The sequence below is a fragment of the Chelonoidis abingdonii genome, chromosome 4 (genome assembly GCF_003597395.2).
Source record: "Chelonoidis abingdonii isolate Lonesome George chromosome 4, CheloAbing_2.0, whole genome shotgun sequence".
Classification (NCBI taxonomy): Eukaryota; Metazoa; Chordata; order Testudines; family Testudinidae; genus Chelonoidis; species Chelonoidis abingdonii.
This window is the reverse complement of record NC_133772.1, coordinates 131822223-131845911: the sequence shown is the minus strand read 5'-3', so window position 1 is coordinate 131845911 and position 23689 is coordinate 131822223. Positions and strand designations below refer to the sequence as shown.

The 23689-nt window shown below is 42.7% G+C and overlaps 1 protein-coding gene across 1 annotated transcript in view; it reads right to left on the bottom strand.

The window, feature by feature from the left end:
• Positions 1-22351, bottom strand: part of DYNC1H1 (dynein cytoplasmic 1 heavy chain 1) — a 70051-nt gene extending 47700 nt beyond the window's left edge. Inside the window, exons 1-21 of the mRNA XM_032777405.2 lie at positions 22026-22351; positions 17806-17893; positions 17095-17268; positions 16624-16879; positions 14256-14442; positions 13784-14055; positions 13009-13236; positions 10824-11900; positions 10004-10183; positions 9216-9365; positions 6047-6193; positions 5733-5873; positions 5342-5518; positions 5111-5221; positions 4903-5022; positions 4353-4592; positions 3523-3678; positions 2141-2254; positions 1073-1183; positions 781-990; positions 66-212 (exon numbers count right to left, since the gene is read on the bottom strand). Coding sequence (XP_032633296.1) covers positions 66-212; positions 781-990; positions 1073-1183; positions 2141-2254; positions 3523-3678; positions 4353-4592; positions 4903-5022; positions 5111-5221; positions 5342-5518; positions 5733-5873; positions 6047-6193; positions 9216-9365; positions 10004-10183; positions 10824-11900; positions 13009-13236; positions 13784-14055; positions 14256-14442; positions 16624-16879; positions 17095-17268; positions 17806-17893; positions 22026-22293 — 4554 coding nt within the window. The 5' untranslated portion in view covers positions 22294-22351. The remainder of the gene's footprint in view (positions 1-65; positions 213-780; positions 991-1072; positions 1184-2140; positions 2255-3522; positions 3679-4352; positions 4593-4902; positions 5023-5110; positions 5222-5341; positions 5519-5732; positions 5874-6046; positions 6194-9215; positions 9366-10003; positions 10184-10823; positions 11901-13008; positions 13237-13783; positions 14056-14255; positions 14443-16623; positions 16880-17094; positions 17269-17805; positions 17894-22025) is intronic.
• Between the last annotated feature and the right edge of the window lie 1338 nt (positions 22352-23689).

Below are 23689 nucleotides of genomic sequence, written 5' to 3'. Positions count from 1 at the left end.
ACTAAAAACAAGGAGAGAGCCAAAAAAGTTACCTGAAAAGAAAAAAAAGTAATTTTACATTATACCTTGTAGTATGGTGACAACTTCATGGCAGACACGCTGTTAATGTGCTCCTTCACCTTGTTGAAGAGATCATCCCAACCACGAATCAAACGACATTTGTTCTGATAGTTAACCAAATCCAGTTCGTAAGTGTTCCACACTTCTCTTATCTTTAAGAAAGAAAAGATGTCAGGCTATGAACTCATGATAGTAATTTTAAATCTATTACATGTATTTCGTTATATAGAGAAGAAACGTAGTTACACGAGCTTGATTCTTTTTGCAGCGCACATGAACCTGCAGGCCTTGGATTGCTGTGAATCATATGATTGAAGGTTTCATAATTATGTCTCGTGGGTCAGAGTTAAAGTTATTGGAACTCATAAAATGAGATTACAGAAGGCAGTTTCCAGTCTTCTATTTAGAAGTTTTATAACAGCAACGTACTAGCTATGTATTTTACTTGATTTATCTTTAAGTTTAAGTTGCAGTACCTTCAGTAAACTTGCAAAGCTTTTAATGAAACCCCTAAACCTTTGGGGTTTCATGTTGTGTCAGTTTGTGTGTTAAATTTACTCAGTTATTTAGAACTAAAATGCTGAAGATCTAAAGCATTTCACTTTCATCATCCTGGGTATCCAAAATCCAAACTTGTTACATAGCTGTCAGCAAATTAATTGACATCTCTACAACCTCTCCTGCACAACAGGTTTAGTGTATGTAATCATAGATACTAGCCTGTTTCAAGAACTCTTCCAAAGCCATCTCTCCTTGAGCCACAAGAAGTACATCTTTGACAATTGCTTCATTCTTCTGCAAGTCAACATCCCAGATCTGTCCCAGGGTTAGTTCAGAGACAACCCAGTTAACATGAAGTCTCTTCATCAGCTGCTTCCAGTGACGATCTTTAAGAGCCTCAGATTTCAATTCAATCACCAACATGTTTATCTAGAATGCAAGACAGCACATATTAAGTTAATGGATGCACTTATCTTTGACAACGAATTAAAAAACATTAAGTACAGCTTACCTTCATGTAACCCTTCAGAAGTCTCTGAACATATTCATAGGAGGCATACTGCCGCAAACGAGCAGGGAAGTTTTTCAACTGGTTCAGTAAGCCATCCAAATTTTGACGAAGCTGTCAAAATACAGAAGCCAAGAAAGAATTAACTACCAGCAATATTATGATAAAACAATCACGCTAGTAAACTGGGTATTAAACTATATGTAAAACAGAAGTGTTGTGTCATCTTAACATTTTATTAAACTTAAGAATGAGAGAATCCCCCTCAGATAATATTGATCATGCTTTCCTATGCTGCATATATTTAATTTTGCTATCAATATAGCTGTATACAAGGCAGGCAAATCTAGATGTATGAAAACATTCAATTGCCCCCTCAAAACCTCATCATTCCAACAGATTCTCCAAGCGTTTGTTGATATATTCCACCTCAGCAGGTTACATGGAGTCAAAAGTACTGCTTTAAGCTTAATTCATAACTGTTGGTGGAATACTAGTTCTCTATCCCTGGATCATTAGAGTAGTACAGCATGAAGTAATTTTACACTAGATCACAGTCGTCATGAAAATCGTGACATTCTTCCTTACAGACAAGAGGTAAAAGCCTTGTTTCAGATTTATGTATCCAAGAAGCATCAGCTTGGACAACAGCTTTTCATCAGTGAAGCTGGACAAGCGTTTCAGAAAAAAGTGTTAATTTAGAGCAACTTAATTTCAAGAAAAAAAGATATAGCATCAATGCTTGCCCTCTGTAGATGTAGCCTATAATTAAATATATTTAAGGTACTGCAGTTTCTGCAATCCTGATAATTTTTCAAGTTTTGCTTTGTAAACCTTACCCTGTTGAAATTTCAGTTTAGAGGAAAAGTTATTTCTGCTGCTCTATGCTGCAAGTTAGATTAAGATAGAATTCATAACTGAGAATGTAGCCTCTATTTTTCATATGCCAAAAAGACCCAGCTACATAAGCACCATGCCAAATATTCTGGCTCGTTTTCAAGTTGTTAGAGCATTTAAAATATATTTTTACCTCAAAGGCCAAGAGTCAAAGAGCTCAATAAAAAGAGGTACCTTGCGAGGCTGTACTGAAACCCATGGCTGCTCCTTCATCTGATCAATCTGGTCCCAGACCTTGGAAAGCTCAGACCAAACTCCTTTGAGGTCTTGTAACTCTTCTAAAGCTACCTACAATACAAGGCGATACAGCAAACTTTGGTAAGTTATATAGAAAAGGACAGATATTCATTATCATTAAGTTAGACAGAACTTGTTAAACAAATCATTGGAATAGGAACTTGGTCAGGGTAGTGGTAATTGGACAGGACTTGACCCTAGCTTGTCCAGTCCATCTCTGGTGGCCCAAAAGGAGTGACCGTATGTTGGCTGCTCAGCAGCTTAGGTTAGGGCTTGTCTACATGGCAAGTTACTGCACAGCACACAAGAGTGAACCTCCACAGTACAGCAAACTTGCCTTGCGGTAACATCTCATGTGGATGCTGCTACAGTGCAGTGAAAGTCCTGGAGCATGCCTTAGCATAATATGATTTATAACAGCATTTCTGAAACTGTAGGCTGTGGAAGTCCAGTGGCACAGAAGAGAAGGTCTCAATGCGTTGCCCTGACCCTGACAGCTGACTCTGCAGCTCCCATTGGCTGGGAACTGCAGCCAATGGGAGCTGTAGGGGCAGTGCCTGCGGGCAGGGGCAGCGCACAGAGACCCCCCCTTGGCCTTCCCGCCTTGGAGCTGCTGCCAGAGACAGATTTGCTGGATGCTTTTGGGGGCTGCCTGAGGTAAGCACCCCTGAGCCAGAACCTGTACCCCTCAACTCCTCCTGCACCTCAACCTCCTGCCCCAACCCAGAACCTGCAACCACACTCCCTCCCACAGCCTGCATCCTGTACCTTCTCCTACAGCCAAGCCTTCTACAAAAGCCCACACCCCCTCCTGCACCCCAACCCTTTGCTCCATCCTGGTGAAAGTGAATGAGGGTGCGGAAGCATAGTGATGGAAAGAGGCGGTAGAGTGGGGGTGGGTTTGGAGATCCCTAAATTTTTTCTCCATCAAAATGGAAGTCCTTACGTTGCAGAAGCTTGAGAACTGCTGAAATAGAAGCTACTCGTCATGTAGACCAGCCCTTAATCTCATCACTAGTTAGTTAAATGACCAGATTTCTACATCTTATAAAGCTGCCATCAGGTGTCTGTAGTTGCAGTCCCTGTGGAAAAGCCAAGGGCTGAATGGGTACTGAGAATGAATTACTCACCCCTAAAACTGGACCATCCTAGTTAAGGTTAGGGCACTGTGATAGGGCAGCATGAAGTGAGAACCATTGACTGCTGTGCCTTCTCTATGAATGAATTGAAGCACTTCTGCCTATAAGAAGTCTTCTGTCCAGAACCATTTACAGCACCAAATTCATGGATTTTTAAAAAAAAACACAAACAGTTTGTACCTGCACACGTTCTTCACTGCCACTGAGTAGTCCTGTATCTGTTAGCTCAAGAGCCTCTTTGGCCTTTGCACATTTCTCACGATCATCTTTCAACCTACCAAATTTCCCTTCGTAAATGGTAAGTGCTTGAAGAGCCTCCTCTGGACGCAAGTTTCCCTAGAAAGAACCACATGAAGGACAACATGGCACAGATGTTAAGAGGTAAGGTTTAGCACTTAAAATCTGTGCAGAAACTACTTCTGATTAGCATCAGACACCATGCCATCTCTTCTGCTTTAAGGAATTTTCAGTTTCCTGGCAGACCTTTAACTCTGGGTATGAGAGTTACTGATTCCTTGCCTGGAAAAGCGTCTAAAGAATCTTCTTGGCAGAAAAAGGTTTGTTTTTTGTTTTTTTAAGCAGATACTAGCTAGGAACATTTACTTTAGGACATAGGCTCAACAAGATTCTTCCTCTCACCAAATGCTCTATAAAGTACACACTCCTTATTGCTAGTTAACTTCTAAAAAAATCAAGTTACAAAAAGAGGTGTTTCCGTTTTAAAATGCAAGTTATGTCAGTGAAAGTGATTGAATTTTAAACCAAGAGCAATAGACAAGGGACACTTTCTGCCAACTCACTAGCAAACCCTCTAGAGAGGATTCACATTTCTGCATCAGAAATTGGTAAAGGTAACAACTATGCCTCCCCTTCAGTCTATTTCAGGGTTTATGAACAACCTGTTACAGGATGTCAACTTTCTACAGTGAGTTCAGCAAAAAAAAAAAAAAAAAAAAAAAAAAAAAAAAAAAAAAGAGACCTAAAAAAAAACCCCACACAAACAAACTTACTGTCACAGGTTTGGTTTTCTCCCAGTCAGTCAGCAGGTCAGTTGTACGGCTCTCCACTGCTCGATCCTCTTGAACTATCTTCATTTGCAAGTTTGCTACTTGTTGCTGAATGGCAGAATCCTTGCGACGCATTATGTCATTGAAAGCACCCCACTCTCCTTCAATGTTGTCAATGTATAACCAGGAGGAAGGGAACTGGAACCTCTGTTTCTCTAGCAAGCGCTGACCATTGCGGTAAAGCTACAGTCCACACAAAACATTGTTAGAAGGTAACTTACTTTAAATTTCTCTGTTATCTAGCAGTTCAGTTAGAAATTCAGATAATCAGAAGTCAGCAACAGATCAGCCTAAAGAACCCTCAGAAGTAACTCAGTAAGGCTCACTATAGAATCTTGGTTTGAAAATGTTTATCTAGAAGAGTTATTACGACAGGAAATTAGAAGCAGGGTTTCTCTTAGCAGGCTTAGACTGGTCATGATCAACTGTCCCCTCACTGTAAAAAAGCCTTTAAAGATTTCCAGAAACAAGATATTAATAAGCGACAAATTACCTCAACTTGTTTCTCAAACTGCTTGATTTTACGTTTCAGGGATTGTACATATGTGATGAATGTCACTGCATCTGATGTGCTAGCAGTGTCAACTGAATGCTGCTCCAACTCTTGACGGGACTGTTAGAGAGAAAAAAACCCAGTATTTTAAAGGTGAATGTAGTAAGTTGATCCTGTAATAAGGAATCATTGTTTGGACTATTCTTACCTTAGAAATTTGAGAGTGGAACTCCGTCATGTTCTGACCTAGCATTTGGCCAAATTTACTGAGTACTTCCTTATGCCAAGAGTCATATTTCAAGTTCACCTTAGATTGTACCTACAATCAAGGAAGTATTACTATTAGTTATGAAGTCTCATTTTATCCTCCACAAGCCCATTCTGAAATTTAGTTCCGCAAGTTACTTTTACAAGATGCATGAAAGTTTCAGGTTCTTACCTTCCCATAGTCTATGATAACAGGTCCAAATTCCTTCCTGGTTTCTGCATTGTCAAAGGTTCCTCTAGCCTTCCTTATCTGAACTAAGAGGGCTTGCCACTTATTTAAGTCTTCTCCAAGACGGTTGTATATGTTTTCTGCTTGCATATCCCATAAGCACTGGTACTGCAGCCACACCTATTAATAAGTACATTTAAAAAACCTCCATGTAACAGTGAATTTTCAGAATGTAGATACGTTCCTTATTTACATAACTGAATTAATGGGGATTATAGAAAACAGGTAACATTGTTGGATTTAGAAGAGCTCTTCTAAATCTTTAATCAAAGGTAACTCCCATCAAATGTGTTATTCTACAATTTCAAACTGACAATCAGAATTCATATCCTACCTTAACATACTGTTCAACCTCTGTCACAATGCCCATAACAGCTGAATAAGACTCTTCCAGCGCTACAGGACCATCGGGCATCCGTGTTAAGGCATTCCGATAGAACTTCTCTTCCTCAGACAACTCATAGTGTACACCCACCTGACAAGAGACAGAATTAAATACAAGTTGCATATATCGAGTTCAGAATACATGGAGCAATTTTTGAAAATGAAAACTGGCATTCATAACTATTAAAGAGTACATGATCTGTATACAACTTCAATGCAACAGTTAGCACCATCTTATTAGATTTATAAATACATTATGCTTACCTGGTATCTTTGACTTTGAATTCTGGGTAAGGATAGTATTACCATTTTCCAGGAAAACATTTCTTGATAGAGCTTATATCTGCATTCTTCAATTGGTGGATTCAAATAAATCACCTGGTTGGTTATCCTCAGTTCATGCACAATATTCTACAGGTATAGAAAGACACCATTCAGTTTCAAATTTTGCTAAATAAGAGCTGGCAAGGCAAGATAAACACAAAATACATTTTAGACAAAGCCTGCGACCTATTCTTTGGAGTGATAACCCTCAGAATACAACAGGAACTAACAACAAGCAGGGTGCGAGGAAGATGATGGAACTGTGGAATGGAGCACAGCCACCCCAAGCAAGGCATCCAGCGCAGAATCTTGCATTAAGCCATAATGGGAAGAGAGGTACGTATCTAACTCCACATGACCGCCCTACATGTGTCTAACTGGTACATCATGAAGCACAGTTGTAGTTGACGATTGCACTCTTGGGGGTGGGCTTGTACCCCAAGGAATGGGGACAGTTCAGATAACTGATAGTGTTAATGCACCCCCAAACCCACTTAGAAATCTGCTGAATGGAGATCGCTTGCCTTTTAATCCTTCCTGCTATAGTGATAAAATGTCTAGGGGGACTTACTGAATCATCTCTTCCTCTGAAGGTAGAAGGCCGGGGCCCAGCTGACATCAAGGGAGTGACGGCACTGTTCCTCCACTGAGGTGTGAGGTTTCAGAAAGAAAGCAGGTAAGTGTATGGACTGGTTGAGATGAAAATGGGATACAACCTTTGGCAGAAACTTGGAGTGCAAGCACAGGGAAACACTGTCCTTACAGAACATGGAGAAGGAGGAGTGGTCCATCACCATGGCCCTCAGTTCTCCAACCCAGAAGTAACAGCTACCAGGAAAGTGACCTTCATAGAGAGAACAGACAGGAAGAAGGTGGCCAGAGGTTCAAAGGGAAATTTTGTCAACACTGTGAGGAGAAGGTTGAGGTCTCATTGGGGGAAGTAATGGATTGAAGAGGAGGATAAGTCCATTGGAGGTCCTTCCAAAACCTGGTAGTCAATGGTGAGGAAAGAGTGCCCCTCCACAGGAGGGTGAAAAGCACTGATAGCAGTTATGTGCACCTTGATGAAGTTGAGAGTGAGGCCTGATGTCTGCAGGGAGAGAAGATAGTCTGTAAGAAGAGGGATGTCCACAACTTCAGGAGCAAAACCCCTCTGTCAGGTCCAGGAGGTGAAACACTTGGCCCCATAGGACTGCCTTGTGGACTCTTCTCTGCTCTTCAAGAGGATGTCTTGTACTGCTGATGAACATTCATGCTCTAGTGAAGATGCCCATCCAAAAAACAAGCTCGGATGTGAAAAGTTTCTGGAATGGGATGCTGGGTCCTGCAGCCATGTCGTTTGAGGAGTTCTGGAAAAGCTGGCCACGGAAGTAGGGGGATACGCTGACATGGAGAAGAAGGGAAACCAGAACTGACAGGGTTGGAAGAGGCCAGAGTGACCGTCATTCTCTCCCATCTGATCTTGTGTAGGACACATGGCAGAAGCTCTAGGGAGGAAAGGCATAATTGATCTGGTCCAATATGCAGAGGACTAGGGCATCACCTTGGGAAAAAGGTCACTGAACCCCTCACTTTCCTAGAGGAATATTGGGTGCATTTGCTGTTGGCATGGGAGGCGACGTACATGTCACCATATGATCAAGAAAAGAAAGGCAAGTCCTAGTCAGAAGAGGAGGACTGGAAATTACTGTGGAAATCAAGTCTTGTATGGCCTGGAACAGGTTCTCCGGGAGGTGGGTGTGTGCTGATATTGCACTGATACAAGCCCCAGTAAGTTCTAGAAACTGTGTGGGATCCAACTGATTTTTTCATGTTTACACTCACGCCAGGGAGGAGTGAAGTGTAAGCAGCATGGAGGTCTAGGAATGACCCTTCACGATTTGATTGTGCTGCTAGCAGCCAAAGGGGAGGGAATATAAAGCCCCCTTGGCGGTGGAGGTGATCCACCGCTCCTCAGAAAAAAAAAAACTTTGGTGAAAACTTGAAGCAATGGTGAGTCCAAAAGGTAGAACCTGGAATCTGAGGAAACGTCTGTAAGTAGGATGGATATCCATGTGGAAGTAAGCATCTTGCATATCCAAAGCTGTAAGCCACATTCCTCTTTCTAACAAATGAATGATGGCTGTGACGGTGACTATATGAAACTCTGGCTTGTGTATGAAGAGGCTGAGATGGAGGTCTAAGACAGGTCTCCACATGCCCCTCCTGGGGACTAGAAAATAGGTGGAAGAGAATCCTGTACTGTGATAGGTCATAGGAACAGGTTCTCTCACTTCCCTTTGCAGGAGAGAGTACACTTCTAGGCTGAGTAAGACTTGCACTTGGTTGCTGGTGCATAGATACCCAGTGATCACGGGGCAGCTCTGGAGTCTGAGGGAATCATCTGTCTTGAGGCGTAGGTGTGCAAGTGGCTGGAGTGTGCTAAACAGTCCAGGCCAGTTGAAGAAAAGCAGCACTGCTTGTTAAGTAACAAGGCGTGTAAGATATCACACAGCTAGTGCTGGTGCTATTTGTTCTGTACAGTGGAATGTGGAGGGTATTAGCCATTGTAGGTAACAGTTCTTGGCACTCACAATAGTCATATGGGCGTCAGGAGGGAGATGCAGACACTACAGCATCTGGAGATGATGAAAGGAACTGATCTGGTTCCAGCAGTACTGTCAGAGTTGGACTAAGAGGAGCACCTGCCAACACTTGCTTATGGGAAGGGCAGATCGTGCACCCCATCCAAGTCCTCAAAGCCAAAAAAAATCAAAGCCCAGTTCAAAAGGTGATGCCCTCAGAACTGGTGGATCCACAGGAGTCGTAGGGGAATGGGCAAGAACATGACCTAAAAGGAGGAAAGTCTAATGTAGAAAGGCGAGATCCCTCAGTACCAAAAGTTCTCTTGACTTCACCGAAGCAAGGGCGTACATGTGGACCAACAGATGCTACTACTTTCAAAAAGTCCAGCTTCTCCTCCATGGTACGTGCATATAACCCCCAGGGAAATACAAATCAGGACCGTAACTAGAAGTATGTACCACGAGAGTATTTTTACTTCTAATCAAGGTTCTGTATTCTCATTTTAACAAAAAAGCATAATGAGTAACAGTCAAATATAACTTACTTTGATCTTAGGCTCCCCTCCAGGTTTGTGACTGACTTGAGGCGCATCTGTATCCATGTCAACTTCTGCTTTATCATCAGCTTGTCCAAGAAGAACTTGGGTCCAAGCTCTCAGCCCAGCCTGTAGACGAACGCCTAGTATTCGTTCAATCTAACGGACAAAGAAGCCATATTGAAAATAAATACAAAGAAAACTGGCAGAAAGACACTTCATCATGTAGTCTCTCCCATTGTCAAGAAATCCCTGAAACTTTCCAACACAGCAGGACTCTTAAATTTGTTTTTAAACAAACACTTTTGAAGCAAAGGAAGTTTAAGTCAACATGTTAGACTACAGTTTAGAGCATTTAAAATTTATGTTTAAGAGGACCTAAATATCAGATTTACTGCCATGTTGTCCTAACACAGACAACTTCATCTTAGCATTATGATTAGTATTGTCCATATTAAGGTGCTCATGTTCATCCACATCTGAAAACCTGTTCCCTATCCTGCCACGTTCAACCACCAATTAAGTCTTTAGCTATTATCCTGTCAGCTGAAGAGTTGGCAAGTCTCCCCTGGAATCCATTAATTCCAGTCATCAGTAGTTAAGCACTTTTATCTGTCTGCCTAAGAGCCTGCCAGATGTCCTAAAGGGCATTTGGAAGAGATATGCAAGGAACTGGCAAATAGATTGGAAATTCTCACTCTAGGTCACTTGACAGACTGGTAGAACACATTGTTAGTGACAAACTACTTTGCCACATATCATCTTTGAAGGCTGTGCACTTTGAGTGAAGGACCTACCTCCATATCCAACTTGTTGACCCAGATGGGCAAATTGGAATAGGAATGAAGATTCAAGTCATCCACAGCTTTTTGAACTCTGTTCAAGATTTCTGAAAAAGTCTTATGATCATACATGCAGGTTTCCAAGGATCGAACTTCCAGGTCTATTTTTTCTTCAATAATGAGCAGATCATCCACCTAAGGGAAAATTTATTTTTAGTACTTTACTGATACCAATCTGCCATGTTGATGGAAGTGATCCCTCTCTCACAAACAAAGCTACATCCATTCTTGGGAGGGAGCGAGTCATAACTCTATTTCCATTCATTGAAACTTACTGAAGTCTCCGGGAAATTGCCTGATAATGGAGATGTCAGAATTTGGCTAATTCCCTTAATCTAAAAAGGAGATACTGAGAAACATGCATGCAAGTTTTTGAAAGGTAACTGATGCTATATTAGAATATAAAGCATTAAGAAGTGTGTTCATGTTATAATCACTGAAGAGTTTCAGTAGCTACTTTACTAATTTAGCATTTTTGATAAGGTATGGTTTCTCTACCAACCCCCAAAAGAGAACATTTGCCACATTACCAGGTAATAATCTGAGAGCATACACCTTGTCAATTGTTTCTCTGGTCAGTGACTTCAATACTATAAGACATTATGCATCTATTGCTTAGATTCCACACAGTCAGATTATTTTCCAAGAAGAGGACAGCTGTTGTCCTGAATAGTATACAATGCAAAACTAAACTATTTTGTTGCTGATAAACTCAACTGCCACCGATATGTGCAGTCTCTCACTTGGAAAGAAGAACATAATGAGCAGTACAAACCTTTTCTTGGAAGCTGAAGACAGTCTCTGCTAGGCGTTGTACATAGGGGTCAAGTTTGTATGACTCCCACACCAGGGCAATACCTTCTCCAATCAAAGCCTGCACTTCCTTCTTTAGACCGGCTACCAGCAGAGATATAGTGTTACGCTCTTCCACTTTCTCACAGGTCCGTTCATACGTACGGACACTTTCAATCAGAGAAATAGCAAAAGGATAGAGTTGATTTGCTTGGTGAGCTTTGTTGACAATTGCAAGTGGAACACGAAATCCAAACCACTTAAGGTTGCGGACTTCTTTGGAGAGTGTAATTATTTCTGGGAGAAAGTTGACTTTCAGTTTGAGGACATTTCCAGTTCGGCCTCTAACACGAGTGCTTTCAATAGTGAAGATACGGCCACACACACCAAGGTTGCGCTGCTGAACCTTCCTTGCCCAGTCATCAAATATTTCTTGAGTGTTGAGCTTCATACGGAAGCTGTCTCCATCCTGCTTCAGCTTCTGGCCTTCAACATGGTTCTCCCAACCTTTGCCAAGCACATCTTCGACACGCTTCATGTAGGCTGTGAGCTGTCGATCAATCTGTTTGGCCCAGATTATAGAACCAGACACAGGAGGCAAGTCACGAACATGACTCATTTTGCAAGCCTGACTTTGTGGATATTGTACCTTGAATTTGTCATGAAGAGACTCGATATCGTCTTTTACACGCTGGATCAATTGTGTTTGATATTCACGAATAGCACCCCGAATGTGAGGCCTGACAAACAAAGCATTGAATCTGGAGAAGATCCTGAACATTTCATTAGCATTCTTAGCTGTGCCAAGCTGGTCTCGTAGACGAGCAGTTATTCTTGTTTCAACCCTATCAATTCTTTCATCATACCGTTTCATTGCCGCCTCCCAAGCTTCTGTACCTTCTTTGGAAACATCTAAGCCATCTACTTCTTTAACATTCTCATAAGCAAGATTTACTTCTTCAATAGCATTAGCATCTGCAGCATCAAAAAGGACTTCTGCTACCTTCATATCCTGGGGTTCAGGTACATCTCCTTGATTCTGCTGAGCAACAGCAGTGACCTGCATAAAGTCACATAGATTAGTTGACTCTACAAGACTTAACCGATCTAATGGTTTCTTTGTGTCATATACATGTTGAAAGTTATGCATTTTATGTACACACTAAAAAGACATGCAATTAATTTTTTGCACCGTACTTACAGTTGATTAAATCCTTTGGAACCTAACAGTGCTAATATGGTTTTTGTAGGGCATTAGTCTGCAAACGAGACAAGGAGAGTATGCCTTATGCTGCACAATGTTTAGCAATTATGAGAGAGTCTCCGCTTTAAAACTTGTGCTGTGGTTATTTGCCACATTCAAAAAAAAAAAAAATCAAGCAATCCAAAAACTTAAAGTTATTGTATACAGTATCCATATTTTCCTAATCACATGGAAAAACAAGCCAGCATTACAGTGCTTTTGTTCATGGATTTAAATCTGTATACTTCAGCCTTATTACTAGCAAAAAGGCTGACAAATGTAATACCATTCTCATTACGCAAACTGAAAATGATTAACTCTTTCACTACTGTCAGGGTATAAACACTGAATAATTTAAGAGGACTGATACTTTTGGGAAAACTAAAGACTACTGGAAAACTAAAGACTATTTAAAAACATGCTCTCAAGGCCTGAAAATAAATTCCCAGATTCTTTTTCTATTTGCAGAGAGATTATACAGAGAAAAGGCACTGCTGTTTGCATGAATAAAAAAGTGATCAGTTACAGATTGAACTAGTACTGGTAAGTTTCTAATGTAGCTGAAAATGGGTCTTTACCACTGTATCACAGATGCAATACTTTGAAATAACTGTTTAACTTGCTACAGATCCAGCAGAGAAGCTGACAGCTATGCAAGTAACTGTATATACCTTTCCATGATGGATTTAGAATGCTTTTAAGAGTTCTACCCAAATCCTAATGGCTATGCTTGTGTTTTGCACCTGTGGTTCCTTTAGTCAGCTGTTTGCAGGGGAACACAAGTAATTTTGCTTTTGTGAGTTCATGCATTTAATGTGACTGGCTTGTGTCTGCATGTAGACTTTGATAAAGAAATGGGAAACTGCTATATATCTTTACCAGATGTATAGGCAGTTACCCTAATTAGAAAGGAGTGGAACACTACCTGAGGTCTTAGGACTCTCACAATAACTGCTCTCAGCTGCTCATGCTGGCGCCTGAACTTCCTCATTTGATCAAGACGAGCTTGCAGTTTCCTGTGAGCAGGATTGATACGCCACACCATCTTCAAATTCTCTTCTCTCTTTCTCTTCACAATGTCTCTCAGCAACACTTGTAGTTTCTCATACTCATCATCCCAAGTTTGGAAGACTTCAAAACATGCAACCATAACCTGAAAGTTTAAGAATGTAAACTTGTTTGACTCTCAAATAACATGCTCTTATATCTGCATTCAGTGTGTTATGTTAGCTATTACTGCATTTGACACCCTAAAACCAGGGGCGGCCAACCTGTGGCTCCTTCAAAAGAGAATATGCAGCTCCTTGTATAGGCACTGACTCTGGAAAGTTGGCACCTGTAGCTCCATCCCCAGTGTGCTGGGGGGTGCTCACTGCTCAACCCCTGGCTCCACCACAGACCCTGCTCCACCACAGACCCTGCTCCCACTCCACCCCTTCCCATCCCCTCCCCTCAGCCTGGAGGGCCCTCTTCTCTCCCCTCCTGCACTCCCAAGAGCCTCCTGCACACCACGAAACAGCAGATCAGGAGGTGTGGGGAAGCACCGATTGGCAGGATTGCTGGTGGTCGCGAGGCGCTCGGAGCAGGCGGGGGAGTTGACAGTGGGCTGCTGACATATTACTGTGGCTCTTTCGCAATGTACATTGGTAAATTCTGGCTCCTTCTCAGGCTCAGGTTGGCCACCCCTGCCCTAGACTTACCTTTTCAAACTCTTCATAGGCAACATGCATCAGTTTTCTGGTTCCCAATACTTTAAGTAGCTGAGAACTCAGGTCTCTTGAAATGGCTTCCACTAGACGCAGTGCCCTTTGAATGGGGTACTTTGTATTTCTGATTTTTCTCAGATGGGTGAATATTGCCACAAGTGCCTGTCTTATTTTGTCCAGTTCAGTAGCAGACAATAAGTCATTCAAAGGAAAGTCTTTCATCAGTGGATTGTAGTCATTTACAGTTTCCAATGCCTGTTTTAGGCCTAAATACAATACAAGAGAGTTAAAATTTAATTGATCTCATTGTGTCAACTCCATCTGCCCAGTTGAAAGACAGTTTTCACTTCATAGAAGGTGAAGCTTTTTGATTGTGATGTTAATGTTTAACTAGCATAATTCTATCACAAGAGCTAAACTTCCACAGAAACTGCTCATAAATCTACAGCACATTGCAATTTCTTACCTGTGTCTGTGTCAAAGCTGACAGTAGCATGAAAACGTTTGCCATGTTTCAAGATATCGAGCGTCAGGAGGACTTCTGGGCTTTCACGCTTCTCCTGAATGCGGTACAGAGCACGTTCCAAGTTCAGCCAGAAACTAATTTCCTGTAAAGCCGTGCCTGAGGCAGGATCTCGATCCAGTTTGGTCACCTTAAAGACATAAATGAAATGTTGTCGTACACGCTTTTGTTGTGTAACTGTTTACTAATAGAAGTACAAACCTACCTAAGAAAATTAACTGCCTCCACACAACTTTACTAGTTCAACATGCCAAAATGGAAAGATCCAGTCTACACTAGCCCACTGCAAGCAATTCACCAACAACAGTAATAGTGGACGTTACATGTAGTAGCTGTACACAAAAGCTGTAAGTTACAAAATGTTCCTAAGGATAAAAGAGCCCAATTAGAGTGTTGTCACAGGTGAGAAAATATTTTTTTAGACTTCTGGAGAAGGTACAAAGCTGTTGTTGCCACTGCCAAGTGGAAGTGACGTTGTATATACTTGAGGTAGGCTGAACTCGTTTAGACAGTTATGCAGAAGGGCACTGACCAAACTCCCACATAAGCCATGCTCGCTGGGAACCTGCTGGGTATACTAAATCAGTTCCAGAATCCAATGATTGCAGGAGCTGGCAATGAAATGAAAGAAGGAAGCTGCGGCCTAACCCTTTGCCTCAGTGTATCCATGCAGGAAGAGTGAGAATTTGGTCATGAAAAAGTAAAAATCTAGTATTTCATCCTTCTTTAGATTATGCCTGTGTGTGTTGCACCAAGTGCTATGCATGCATCCTATAAAACCTTAAGGTATAAGTTTGCAATATATTAAGGATAGAGCAGTCAGCTTTGCTTATGTTTGTCTCAACTATAGCATCCATCCACAAATTATTTCTAGCACTAAAAATTCAAGACTTGCTTAGTTAACTTGAAATATATCTATCGTCACTGTACAGTAGCCCCTCCAAAATTTATCTTCACCACAACTTGAAAAAGCCCCACTCCCCCTTGGCAGATAGATATTATGCCCAGAGAAGAGAGCCACCTCAGGCAAGGGAGTCAGTGGCTCCTTTGGAGGAAGAGTGGCGCATCATTACTCCTGTAACAGAAGGGAAGAAGTGAAACAAAGCATGGCTCAGACTCTGCTTCTCCTGTGAGAGGGAAGAGTAGATATGCTGGAAGCCCTAGAGCTTGTCCCAGAAAGAGGGGACGGCCAAAGGGGCCTTGCTGGAAAGTCAAGGCCTTACTAAGTACCCCAGAGGCGGCTTATGAGGAACCTACGCCCTAACACAGACTGTCAGAAGCAGTCCTTCAACCCCTGCACAACATAGGGAAGTCCTTCTGGTTATCAGCTCATCACAGCTTCTCTCAGAACGAGCACAATCTCTTGGGGACTCAGTAAGCAAGTCCTTCCAAGCCTTCCCTAAGGATTGGGGCCCTCCATGGACCCGAGGTCCAATCCGCTAGCTGGATCAGGAAGTTGTCCCGGATCAGTCTGAACTCATGCTATTCATCCAAAAGGTCTTCTCTTTGCTAGTCTCTTGAGAATCTGGTTTGAACTATATCGGGGGACAGGGATGTGGCTTCAAAGGGTTGATAACCAGAGGAATTACATTACTCCTCCCCTCCTAAAGGAAACCCCCTTAATCTTAAAGCTTCACATTGGATCTCTAAAGACCCTTCTGAAACATTGTATTAGTCTTGGATTCCTGCTAAAGAAGTACCAAGCAATCTCACAACAGTACATTTGCATTTTTAATATGATGAACTACAAAGATGTTAAAACTACTTCAATAAGGTTTAACTTAATTCAGTGACATTCATTCAGGATACTGTTCATCCTTCACAATGGGTTCAGAACTTTACGTGGAGCAGAGTTGAGTTACTGTTAGAGCAACACTATGGCAATGCAAAGTAAGCTGCCTCCTTCACCAAAGCAAAGCATGGGAGCCACTGCGGGGCAGAACTTTTATATATATAAGTAACATTTTCCCAGATCTGCTCTACTCAGTACCAGCTTCTGCACCAGTCCCTTTAAAGTGTTTTTTGTTTTTGTTTTTTTTAATTTCAGTCTTTTACTACCTGAATGGAAAGATGCAAAATTAGCCAGTATTTTATTAGTAACAATTTACTTGAAGGCAAAGAACATGAGCCAGGTTCTCAACTGTACACTGGTGTAGCTCAATTTACTGTAGCTGAGAATCTGGCCCTAAGTTTAGAGTAAGATTTTACAATAGAGTTAAGAGACCAACAGCAAAAGAGGAGGTTTCACACCCTTAAAGAATGACACAGGAGTTTCTACCGTGTAGTCTGACATTTGGTTCTGCAATTTTACCTTTTGGATTTCTCTAATCCATCGGTTAACTCCAGACTGTAGTTGGTTGAGAAAAGTTGGGTCCTCAACTTTGTCACCAAAGTCAGTAACCTTTGGCTTTTCTCCACGCTCATAACATTGTTTGGCAACATTAGTAATAATTGGATGAATTGGCAAACTGATCTCTGGAATTTCAATATTCTGCTGCAAGTGCAGCAGTCCCATTTCAAGTTCTGCAATTTTCTTCTCAACTGATGGAGCCATTTTATCACCATCTCTGGGGAGGGAAAAAGACATCAATGAAAAACTAGACCAACAGCATACATAAATTGCATGTACATGTGTTCATGTAACGAATTAAATCCCCAACAGCTTTAAGTTAATTTTAACAGGAAGTGAGGTGTTTCAAGTCCTATTTATCTCACCCTACATTCTTTTTGACCCATTTTTCATTAGTACTGAAAATTTATTCTTTGCATTTAACAGAATTACCTGTCTGCTTTGCCAGACTCTCTGATATAGGACTTAAAAAAGGGAGCAACAGCATTGCTAATGAAAGAATGCAATGTTTCATAAGGAGAATCTTCACTAAGAGTAAGCACTCTCAGTTGGGAGGACACTGGTTTGTCAGCATCGATCACTGGTGTACGCTTAATGAATGCCAAACTGTGGAGCAAAGAAAAAATAGTTAACCATAAGACATCTAATTCCAGAATACAGTAAGTTACAGTAGCTCTGGTACAACACAAAATTAGGAGGTGTATATCTGACATTATATGCTGTTGTGCTTTACCAGGTACACTTTTGAAAGTGTGAGAGCAAAACTTGTGCTAATGCTTTAAAACTAGTAGCAGTAGCTGAATGTATTAGGTTTTTATATTCATTTTAGACTGACAGAAAATGAAGCAAGTCTATAATCATGGTAATTGAAAGCACACCATTTTCTGGTGTAAGATTGCTTTTAATCTATTTCAGCTTCACAGAGACAAATGCATGCTAGGGTTAGACAATGACAAGAGATAAATATACAAGTGTATGAGAGAGAGTGTGCTGTTGTGAAACTAGATGTTTGTAGAGCACTTTGAACATCAAAAGCACTATATAAACTCTACATATTACTGTGTGTGTTAGCATAAGGATTATAGGACTAGCTTTTCCTAGTCCTAAAACATTCACATCAGATTTCAGTAAAACTGCACTCACCTGTTTGACTTCAGCCCATAATGAATGTCAGTATTAATGCTATAGGATATGAATTCTCTTTCCTCTTCTCCTTCATCACCTACATCCTCTGCAAACAGAGTTTGATATATTAAAAACTTCTAACATTTAAAATCCTATTAACCCATGCCTCCCCAACCCATCTACCTCACACCTACTTGTGCAGGAGCTCATTTGTACCCATCTCTCATCTAGGTTTGAACTTTACACAAAGTACTGCGTGCCATACAGCTCAAGTTGTATTTTTAGGGGTTCGAGATACTATCTATAATAACCAGATAAGGCTTCACCAGTTCTCATCTTGTTACTTAGCTTGAGAATTGTACAATCAGTCTGATTTTTAATCAGCATTTCTAAGGCAACTAAATTAAAATCATACCCAGAATGACTTCGTTTGTTGTCAGCAGAATTGGATAAAAACAAAACAAAATATATTTTTATTTGTAATAACCCATGACTTAGAACCCAGAAACGCATGACTTCTCCAGACAGAAGTTTTTATGGCTTTATTACAAGAGATGAGTTACTTCATGGCCATTACTGGTCCTCCTTTTCCTAGACTGCGTCCTGTATGGACTGCTATAGTGAAAGCAAATTACAAGCCAACTCCTTACATGTGGATTTCAAGAGAGATTTGCAGAGTGTCCCCACAGTACAAAGCCTGAGTTATGGCTTTTTATAACTACATAAAGTTCTCTTACCTCAGTATGTTTAAAGTCCTGCAAGAACATGCCACAAAATCAGTTCAATTCCTTTTCATCATGTGTCTTGATATTTTTCAAAAAAAGACTTATAATTATATTAAGGAGAAGATGAGATTAAAAGTACAAAATGTAAGAGAAAATTGACTGTTTCCCTAACTTAGCTAATGAGTCACAAAGTGATGTCATCGCTGTGCATGCTGGCACTTCTGCAGTGAATTACTGCAATGCAGCAAAAAGCTCTCAGGAAGACACACCCAAGTGAGAAAAATGAACAAGAGCATTATTCTCCTGTTCTCCCAATGCTTCCAAAAGAAAACTACCCGAGTTTTATTTTGTTTTACTGCAGAACCTAAAGCCCATGGACTAGTAGTAGTCCATTGTGGTAGCTGCCCTTGATGTCCAGATGAAACCATTGTTTAAGATTAACTGGTGAATCTTTGGGATATGAAATCTGGCTCTTGTTCTGAGAGGTGATAGTAAGCAGCACCTGGTGCTTTACATTTTCAAGTCACTGCAGAAAAGTCAATGCTAAACATTTTGACTTCTTAAAGCACAAGTGCTAGAACTGGACACCCACTGCACTTACAGGAGTAAGGAGGTTAAATACTTCTATTAGTTGTGAAAAGCACTGATAATCCAGCAGCATATTTCCAGAAGTAAGGTCTATTACAACAGGTGCTGCTGACAGGCAGCACAGCTCTAGTGAGCTCATCAGTACTATATTTCCAGCACATTTTTTTCAGCGTATTTTTAATCATCTTTTTAAAATTCAACATATGAGTGGTCAAGCTATACATTTTTAGTGACTGAAGCTGACCAAGAGTGTCCATAAAAGTCATGTGGGTCAGTTTTAAAAATATTAACAAATCCATTTCTAGAATGTGTTATTTTAAAAGTTGCCATTTAGGCTATTAGTGTAGAATAGATTCCTTTTTGATGTATTTAAACCAAGATTTATAGTTTTAGCAAAACTACTCTTCCCATACAGAGGTGGACCTTTGTCTGGTTCCTCTACACAAAGAAAGCATCTCAGGGTACGTCTACACCACTACTAAAAATCACCTAAGCCCCCTGTCCCTGAGTGAAGGGACTGCTTAATTGTGGAGCAGACAGGCTTGGTGAGACTGAGCTCTGGGACTGTCCCACATCATAGGCTGGAGCCTTAATGTCTAAGGAGCCCTTTAGCCACAGTCAGCTGGTACAGGCCAGGCACTGGTGTCTAATTACAATAGATATATCCTGAGAGAACAACAGTCCTTTGCAGACCCCAAAAGATCAAACCTATTCCTGATCCAGACACTCCATATATTAGAGACAAGCTATCCCAACTAAAAAAAAAAAATTCACTTTTGGTGTTTACAACCCAAATGCTACCACAAAATACTTACGAATACAGACACCCACAAGGATAACATGACTTGTTGCAAGCCTGAGGTGAATGATCAGATGGATCAAGCTCTGATTAAAAAAAAGCTGCAGAGGAACACAGCTTGCGATTTGACTCCTCTGCCCTTCCTTAAAGAGATTCTTCTGCTAATGAAGAAGCACTAATCCTGCTGAAGGCTTGTTTGAGATTTGTTTTTAGGGAATGGAGGCAGGGGGAGCAGGGCCAAACAAATTTGGCCCAAGGCACATTTGTTGGATGAAGTTTCAGTAGAGCAATGTCCTCAAAAAAGATTTATCCTGTCAGGAGTGAGGAAGTGTATCCACTACAGAAAGGAATGATTAATATCAAAATGTTCGCAGACTGCTCTCAGAGCACTTTCTCTTAGATGTAACGTGGTGTACAGAAAAAATAATCTGTGCCTACAATATTTGAATATGCTGGGGTAGACTGGGAACCAAGTACGCTAAAGGTACATCTACATTGCAATAAAATAACTCACTGAACAGCTTGCGGGGCTTGGGCTGAGGGGGTTAAAAACTGTGGTGTAGACATTAGAGCACAGGCCTTGTGAGGGGCATGAGTCCCAGAGTCCAGTCTCCTACCTGAGATGAGCATTTACACTGCTATCTTTAGTCCAGCAGCCCAAGACAAATGACTTGGGCTCTGAGACTGCCGCAGATTGCATTCAGTATAGACATACTCTGTCTCATAAATGGGGCAACTGGATTTAGCACACAACTGGTTTTTTTTGTTTAAGGACTTTGACTTCCCACTCTCACCCCATTTCTCCACGCAAACTATTGCGAAAAAGCTTTGATCGGGGGCTAGACATACTAGACCACCTAATTAACTGTAAAGAATTTGATATCTGTTATTACATCCCCATATCTGAAACTAATGTAGTTTATATTCCTCCCTACAAGCAATTCATCCATAAAAAAGTTACTAGATGCTATACAAAGGGGAAGGGCTAGACGCAATGTAAATACCTAACACAGAAAAGTATACAAGCCAGGTTTTGAAACATTTATTCTATTTTAACTGAACGTCACTGATGTCAACAGGTTTCACAGTGGTAGCCATGTTAATCTGCATTAGCAAAAAGAATGAGAAGTACTTGTGGCACCTTAGAGACTAACAAATTTATTTGAGCATAAACTGAAGTGGGTTTTAAAATTTTTTAGTCTCTAAGTTGCCAAAAGTACTCCTCGTTCTTTTTGCTGATGTTAATATAGCTCGGTTGCTTAGCATTCTTGCCTCTAAGGCTAGACCATAAAATCACATATCCAAGTCCTTCAACAGCAGGGGCTCATATTCACTGTTTATGCTGCACTGAAGCACTTTGCAACACTGTGGCAGGTGCAGTCCTTCAGATGAAGTTATAGGGAGCTTCCCTCTGCCTGCATCTGTGAACTAGCCACACAGAAACTAATTATCCTTTGATAATTCTCAAACTGACCAAGGAAAAATCCTACCATGACGACCTTACCTTTCAGGTCAGGTATTAACAGGGAAGTCTGTATAGGTTTTGGGTTAGCTTTCAGGACCAAGGCTATGTTACGTTCCCCTCCTGTGGGAATGGACAAGGGTGTTGCTGTGCGTGTGTGTGTTACAGCATCCCTTCTCTCTATTCCAATAGAAGAGATTACAGGGGATGCCAGTTCCACCCCTGGGGACCAGGGCGGGGGGGAGTGGAAAGCAGTTAGCCTCATCAGCAATTCCCTATCTCCCCTCTTCCTGTTGCATAGTGTTGTACCTTTCTACCACCCTATTGCATGTGGGGTCAGCATCTCCCCTGGGGGAGGGGGTGGGGATCACAGACCCGTCCCTCACTCTGTGAGTGTGTATATGGGGGGAGGTCACAGGCATGTAGGATGACCAGATAGCAAGTGTGAAAAATCGGGACAGAGGATAGGAGGGGTAATAAGAGCCATGTCATAGGGAGCGGGAGAAGAACAGTCAGCGCAAACCGGCCGCCATCTTGGCAACTACAGTCTGCAGCGGAGAAAGGATCCGCCCAACCCCCCCCCTCTTTTCTCTCCCCCCAACCCTTCCCTCCTCCTCCATTCCCCTCGCCCCCCCGCAGCGGCCCGGCCCGGCCCGGCTCTCACCCTTGAGCGTGGAGCGCTCCACCAGCACCGTGTGCACCTGCGGGTCGGAGAGGAACTTGCGCATCTGCTCCACGGCGCCCTTCTCCTCCAGCGCCGCCTCGAGCGCGGCCGGGACCTCCCCGCCGTCCTCCAGCAGCAGCGGCACCAGCTTGCGCAGGTGCTTCTGCAGCACCGAGACATCGGCCACATTCTGCACCGCCGAGCCCGGCACCTCCAGGCCGCCCTCCTCGCCGCCCCCGCCGGGACCTCCGCCACCCGCGTCCGACATCCCGAGACAGCCACACAAAGCCCAGTGTCTGCTCCTGCTGCTGAGCCACCGCCTAGTGCTATTGAGCCAGCCACACCCACCGCCCCGCCCTGTAACCACCTCCCGCCCCCGCCGCGGGGCGGCCTGGGAAATGTAGTCCGCACAGCCCGGATCCGCACGACAGAGCCAAAGAGAAGGACTACACATCCCAGCATGCACATTTGAACGGGGCGGGGCGACTCTGCGACCAGAGCATGCTGGGAGCTGTCATTCACTGAAGTCACAAACCTGACGAGAAAGGCGACCAACAAAGGCGACCAATCCCGCTTTGCGTTGGGCTGTCAGATCCGCGAGGGCGCGGTCCACATGCATGCTGGGGAATGTAGTTCCTACCGCCTAGCTCGCTCATCGCAACGTCCAAAAGGAAAACTACAAATTCCACAATGCACCGGGACAGAACGGGCCGTCACAAGTGCATTCTGGGAGCTGAAATTGAGGCGGGTCAAGGCCGGTCCCGCGGCAGGCGAGAGACATGAGTAGACGCTCCGGGCTGCCTCGCTCAGCCGTTTGTCTAGCGACTGCGTTACAAAGCGTTTCCTCAGAGGCGGCAGCGGGGGGAGGGGCAGGGGAGTATTGCTCAGGCCACAGCGATGTGTCTGCTTAGGAAAAGTCGAAGGATGGAACGAGCCGCCCCCCCCCCCCCCGCCCCCGTGACTGTCTCGGTCGCGGTTTGTTACTAGTGCTCCCTGCATTGCACCAGCCCCCGTTCACAGCTCCTCTCAGCCGCAGCCAGGCGCCACGCCCCGTGGGTGCGCGAAGGGGAACAAATGCCTGAAGCCCCGTTAACCTCCAAGCGCGCCCACTGCCGATGTGTGCAGGGCTGTGCGTGGCGGCCCTTTCTGCACGTTTGCCCCCATGTACGGAGCAGACCTGTCCTGGCAACAGCCTATGCGCCTGCTCGCCTAAGGCAAGTAGCATGTTTTTGAAAAACACGCCCGTGAAATCACATCTTTTTCATTCTGCTCATAGTAATGGGCGGGAGATTAGAATTTGCAGCCGGACTGATACATTTTCATGGGAGTTTGTAAGGCTGGGTAGCCCTGCCAGTTCTTGCTGATTTGAATGGGAACTCTGACCGTTTACATTGTAAGGGTTTTAGTTTTATTTGTTCTTGACAGTACTAAATAAGCAGCTGTAACCTGCAGTTGCCAGGTAATCAGAGGGGGGAAGGGGAATCTGATCCTGCCATCAGGTCCATGTGGGCGAACCTTGTGACCGTATGGGATGTCATTGACTTCATGTGGGTAAAAAGTTACATCCCTTCTGCTCCTGTTGCAGCATATGGCAGGTTGGGCTAAATTCCCCTCTCAGTTATGCTGATGTAACTGGTGTAACAGAGCAGAATGGCCCATTATCT